General features: G+C 52.0%; 1 protein-coding gene across 1 annotated transcript in view; it reads left to right on the top strand.

Moving 5' to 3' along the window:
- The first annotated feature begins 4211 nt into the window (after positions 1-4211).
- Positions 4212-6000, top strand: part of TFAP2A (transcription factor AP-2 alpha) — a 53279-nt gene continuing 51490 nt past the window's right edge. Inside the window, exon 1 of the mRNA XM_026676682.2 lies at positions 4212-4881. Within this exon, the coding sequence (XP_026532467.1) occupies positions 4849-4881 (33 nt within the window). The 5' untranslated portion in view covers positions 4212-4848. The remainder of the gene's footprint in view (positions 4882-6000) is intronic.

Raw genomic sequence — 6000 nt, 5'->3', positions numbered from 1 at the left:
TCTCCCTCCCTCCCTCTCTCTCATTCTCTCTCTCTCACACACACACACAGTCTTTCTCTGTTTCTCTCTCCCTCCCTCTCTTTCTCTCTTTCTCTCTCTCTCACAGTCTGTCTCTGTCTCTCTCTCCCTCCCTCTCTCCCTCTCTCACACACACACAGTCTGTCTCTCCCTCTCTCTCCCTCCTCTCTCTCATTCTCTCTCTCTCACACACACAGTCTGTCTCTGTCTCTCTCTCCTCCCTCCCTCTCTCTCATTCTCTCTCTCTCTCTCACACACACACACAGTCTGTCTCTCCCTCTCTCTCCCTCCCTCTCTCTCATTCTCTCTCTCTCACACACACACAGTCTGTCTCTGTCTCTCTCTCCCTCCCTCCCTCTCTCTCATTCCCTCTCTCCCTCTCTCTCACACACACAGTCTGTCTCTGTCTCTCTCTCCTCCCTCCCTCTCTCTCATTCTCTCTCTCCCTCTCACACACACACACAGTATGTCTCTGTCTCTCTCTCCCTCCCTCCCTCTCTCTCATTCCCTCTCTCTCTCACACACACAGTCTCTCTGTCTCTCTGTCTCCCTCCCTCTCTCTCATTCATTCTCTCTCTCCTCTCTCTCACACACACAGTCTGTCTCTGTCTCTCTCTCCCTCCCTCCCTCTCTCTCATTCTCTCTCTCTCTCTCACACACACAGACAGTCTGTCTCTCCCTCTCTCTCCCTCCCTCTCTCTCATTCTCTCTCTCTCTCTCTCACACACAGTCTGTCTCTGTCTCTCTCTCCCTCCCTCCATCTCTCTCATTCTCTCTCTCCCTCTCTCTCACACAAACAGTCTGTCTCTGTCTCTCTCCCTCCCTCCCTCCCTCTCTCTCATTCCCTCTCCCTCTCTCACACACACAGACAGTCTGTCTCTCCCTCTCTCTCCCTCCCTCTCTCATTCTCTCTCTCTCTCACACACACAGTCTGTCTTTGTCTCTCTCCCTCCCTCCCTCTCTCTCATTCCCTCTCTCTCTCTCACACACACACTCTGTCTCTGTCTCTCCCTCCTCTCTCATTCTCTCTTTCCCTCTCTCTCACACACACAGTCTGTCTCTGTCTCTGTCTCCCTCCCTCCCTCTCTCTCATTCTCTCTCTCTCTCACACACACACAGTCTGTCTCTGTCTCTCTCTCCCTCCCTCCCTCTCTCTCATTCTCTCTCTCTCTCACACACACACAGTCTGTCTCTGTCTCTCACTCCCTCCCTCTCTCTCATTCCTCTCTCCCTCTCTCTCACACACACAGTCTGTCTCTCCCTATCTCTCTCTCTCTCCCTCCCTCTCTCATTCTCTCTCCCTCTCTCTCTCCCTCCTTCCCTCCCTCATTCTCTCTCTCTCTCTCCTCTCTCTCTCTCCTCCCTCCCTCCCTCTCTCATTCTCTCTCCCTCTCTCTCCCTCTCTCTCATTCTCTCTCTCTCCCTCCCTCCCTCCCTCTCTCATTCTCTTTCTCTCCCTCTCTCTCTCTCTCTCCCTCCTTCCTTCCCTCCCTCATTTCTCTCTCTCTCCCTCCCTCCCTCTCTCATTCTCCTCCCTCTCTCTCCCTCCCTCTCTCATTCTCTCTCTCTCTCCCTCTCTCCCTCCCCTCCCTCCCTCCCTCTCTCATCTCTCTCTCTCTCTCTCACACACACACACTACCCTTCCTCTCCCCGCCGGGACAAGAAAAGCCAACTCTCGGGTTCCTTTGCTTCTGCTCACCTTTGCAGCCGCTCCATTATAGAACTCGCCCCCTCCCCCCTCCAGCCCCGCTTTTCGAAACTTTCTGCCTTTCAAAAGAAGGAGGAGGGGTCTCTGCAGTTCTAAGAGGTTGTTGCAGGCCTGTCTTTTTTGAAACCGGACAGCCAGCCTATCGTAACCGTGTAGTTTGGAAAGGAAGCCAAACGAGGCCCCCATTCATTCAGAGCCCAGAACCTCGGGGCCGATTAAACTCCAACCATTTCGGTCAGAATATCTGGCCCCTGATAATCGCGGTAAAGGCTAAAACGAAGCGCTTCTTTGACCGGCCCAGGATCTCTCCTCTCGCTAAATCCGGATTTCATGCCGATCTGGTTTTTCTCCCTTTTTTGTCCCTCACCTGCCTCCTTCCTGAGCTTTCAACCCGCCCTAGACTAGAGAAAGATACTTGGGATCAAAGAAGAGGCCGGCTCGGTCCTGGCACGCAAGGTCTGAATCCAGCCTTGCGCCCTGTAGTCAAATGCAGGCGGAATGAATGCCAGGTAAAACGCCGAAGGGTTCTCGGGCACTGCTCAGCCCTCTGCCGGGGAACTGAGCACGAAGCTAGGGGGTCATTGGATCGCATATACCATGGCAGCTGCAGCTTCGTCTGTCTGTCTGTCTGTCTGTCTGTCTTTCCTTCCTGCTCTTTCCCCTTCTCCCTCTTTATCTTTCTTTCTTTCTTTCCCACTCTCTTTCCCCCTTTCCCCCTTTCCCCCTTTCCTCCCCCCCCTCCCTCCCCTCTCTCTCTCTCTCTCTCTCTCTTTCTTTCTTTCTTTCTTTCTTTCTTTCTTTCTTTCTTTCTTTCTTTCTTTCTTTCTTTCTTTCTTTCTCTCTCTCTCTCTCCCTCCCTCTCTCTTTCTTTTTCTTTCCTCCCTCCCCTCTCCCTCTCCCCCTCTCTCCTTCTCTCTCTCTCTCTCTCTCTCCCTCCCTTTCCCTTTTCCCACACCCCCGTCTTCCCTGTGGGCATATTCTCGGAGAAATGCACAAAAGAAGCCACGAAAGGAGCTATTTTCTCTCTTCGCAAAGGCTGGCGCCCAGACCGGCTGAGCGAAGCACATCTGAGCCGGCAACCAAGCGAGGGAGCCAAATGATTCCTGACAGAAGCCTGGCGTTCAGAAATGCTTTACGCACAATCCCAGCCAAACTTCTCTCTCTAAGCCTTGCTCCTCTTCTCTTTCTTAAAGGGCCCACACCACCCAATTTCAAAACGTGGCATTCGCCTCCTTGGGAACCAAACACCAGAATAAGATAGCCCGCTTTAAAAAAAAAAAAAAAAAAGTAGAGCATTTCCCCTCCCTGCCCCCAATCTGTGTGAAAAGTCACTCAAATTGCAGCCGACAGTAATACAGCGGGACACAAGTAATTGATAGAGTGCTGTAACGCCACCGACTCGTGGCTTGCGGTGGTACCAAATCTCTCTCTCTCTCTCTGTGTTCATTACTGCTAAATCCCTACAGCAATTGTTGGATGAACTCTAAAGCGCTCGACAGCAGAGTCTCGAAATGGCTTGAAGTGAGTCATCTCTCAACCTGTTGGGTTACAATTCCTATCTCCGTCTACCACAGCCAAGAGCAGTTGTAAACTAACACATTCGAACGGCACCAGAGGAGAAGGAAAAGAAGCAAGATCAAAGACCTTCTTAAGCCAAGGCCCGCTTTCCTCCTTTGGCTTTTTAACCCTCAATTAACACGTCCCCCCCTTCCCGTCCAGCCTTTCCTAGCGGAAAACTCAAACTAAGCCCACCACCTCACCCTGCGAAGTGACCCACGAGGCAAGCGAAGTTGAAACGCTAGAGCAGGGCCTCCCGAAACTTGGCCACTTTAAGACTTGTGGGCATCGCTGGCTGGGGAATTCTGGGAGTTGAAGCCCACAAGTCTTAAAGTGGCCAAGTTTCGGGGCTGCGCTAGAGTTTAACCCTGCGGCCCCATTCCAATTCTGCTTCGCTCAAGAGATCCAGACCGAGCGGGATTGCAACTCTTTGCTGTAGAAAAAAGTCCGGGCGCACAACTTCCAGCCAAGTTCTCCCTCCAAGGTCTTCGTTTCTTTCAAATAAAGAAAAAGAAATCTCTTATTGCGTCCGAGCTGCACTTTACGCCGCTGAAAACGACCCCCCCTCTCCTTTATTTGAACGCAAAGCCCACTCGCAGCTCGGCCCGCGAAGCCCGCCGCCCAGCGCCGCCCATGGAAGTCAATGAAGGTCCGCAGCGACTTCGGGAAAGGCCAGGGACTCACCTGGCTGAGTTCGGCCAAAGACCAGGCGAGGTCCCGTTCCAGCCCTGTGGCTGCTCTAAGCCAGGAGGGACCCGCGCTCGGATTAGCCAGTCCTCCTGCCCCGGAGGTCTACGGTTGCCGCCCAAGCCGAGGAAGGAGGTGGCTCGCCGGTAAACCGACTGGACTTTGGAGACGACGCGGCGGCGGCTTTCTGGGACACTTTCCGTGCCAGAGCGCCTCAGTTCGCCAGAAGCTCCGGCTCAGGGCCGTTTGGCGATGCGTCAGAAGAGCGAAGCCCAGTTTCTGTCGCTTCCTCCTTGCTCGGTCATCGCTTCTCTCCCTCGCTCATTCGTTCTGTAACCCACCACCCACCACCCAAAATCGCCTTGGCGATGCACAGGAGCGCCAGGGCCACTCAGGCAAGCGCTCATTCGGCTTCCCTGGAGACGCGCGCCAGGCGCTTAACCGGGTCTCCGTTCCTCTACCCTCCCACAAAGCTTGACCCATAGAAGGAGAGGACCGAAGACGAAGGTGCGGGGTGGGGGGGGCGGAAATCATCCTGGCAGCTCTTCTGGCTCGCTTGTCCTCTGATTTTTCCCGGCTAGGAAAGCCGGGCCGACTCCCAAGAGAAACCGGGCCCTGAAAGGAGACCAAGGCGAGACGCACAACTCCTGGAGCTGCTCGTGGCGGTGTAAATCCATCATCCGCGGAGACAGTTTGTGAGCATTCCTGAGTCAATGCGCAGGCGCGGACAGGTAGCGCCTTGCACTTTATGACCAGGTGAGCAGTTCCTCTGGCAGGTAAAAGAAGTCTTTGCCTAAAGAGATCGCAGAAGAGGCAAGCGGGCGGATCACTCATTCCATGACCAGCGGGGACCTGGTAATAGGCAGCCCGGAGCCAAAATGTCACTTCTTGCAAAAATGGGGGACTGGCAGGTAACACAATTCCTCTATTCCTTTCGCTTTTCTTTTCGCTTTTCTTTTCTTTTTTCTTTTCTTTTCTTTTCTTTCCTTCTTTCTCGGTGCAGGGTTATTATTATTTTTTTTGGGGGGCTTGTAATTTAAAGAAGGAAAAGGAAGCATGGATCCAGGTCAGCAGGCTGAGTAACCAATCCAATAGTCTTAAGGGCAAGGGAAAAGAAGGCAATCTGATTAGGATACTACGCGGTTATGCAAAGAGACTCCGTGACCTTTCAACAGGTGGGGGTGGGGGGAGAGAGAGAGACGCTTACGTTTGAAAAAGGAGCAACATCGCCTGGCCGTAGCTTTGTCTTTACAGTAATAAGTCACCCTCACTGGAGTCTTCCTGTCTGGGAGTTGGCTGGTTTGCTGGTTCTTTTTAGCATGGCTTTATGAAATCCATTGCACATACTAAACCTTTTTTTTTTTAAAGAAGTTTTTTAAGCCCCGTGGGTCGAGGTGACTGTGGTGTGCGAGAGAGCAAAAGCAGGAGAGCAATGCACAAAGGTGTTTCCAAAAAAAGGAGCATATACTGTACATTGTGTAAGCACCTGGTTAGCCTCTCTGGCGTGGTGGGGGTCGGGAGAAACTTAAAAGGCGCCAGAAAGCGAAAGCTATGTTGCTTCAGACTCTAGGCCTTAGTAAGGCGGAGGATGCTTGGACTGCGGTCAGAGGTTCCACCATCCTTCAGAGCGGGGAAAAAGCTTAACATATATATATGTTATTTCCTTTCCAGTGGATATATATATATATATCCACTGGAAAGGAAAAAGAGAAAAGGAAGGGAAAAGGGGGAAAATTTAACTACAGGCTCTGGGCTGCCTATGAACTCAATGAACGAGGAGGTCTCTTTCTATGTGAAGACACCCCCAAAAAAGGCTGAACCTCACTACTCACCTTTATCACTGTTCCAGATCTCAGCAGCCAACCTGTAGCTCCTAATGTGCTGCCTCTCCTTTGCTTTCTTAATTTCAGGGCTGTTTCTGTAGAAAGAGAAAAGGTTAACTTTTACACAGGAAGCTTGGTGGCTTTCTTTTTCTTTCCAGGTCCGGATCAAGAGAAAAAAGTTTTTTTAAAAAAAGTTCTTTCGGTTTC

This window comes from Notechis scutatus, chromosome 3 (genome assembly GCF_049901735.1).
Source record: "Notechis scutatus isolate UNSWTSFEM ecotype Mainland chromosome 3, rNotScu1.2, whole genome shotgun sequence".
NCBI lineage: Eukaryota > Metazoa > Chordata > Lepidosauria > Squamata > Elapidae > Notechis > Notechis scutatus.
This window is presented reverse-complemented; position numbering and strand designations above follow the sequence as displayed.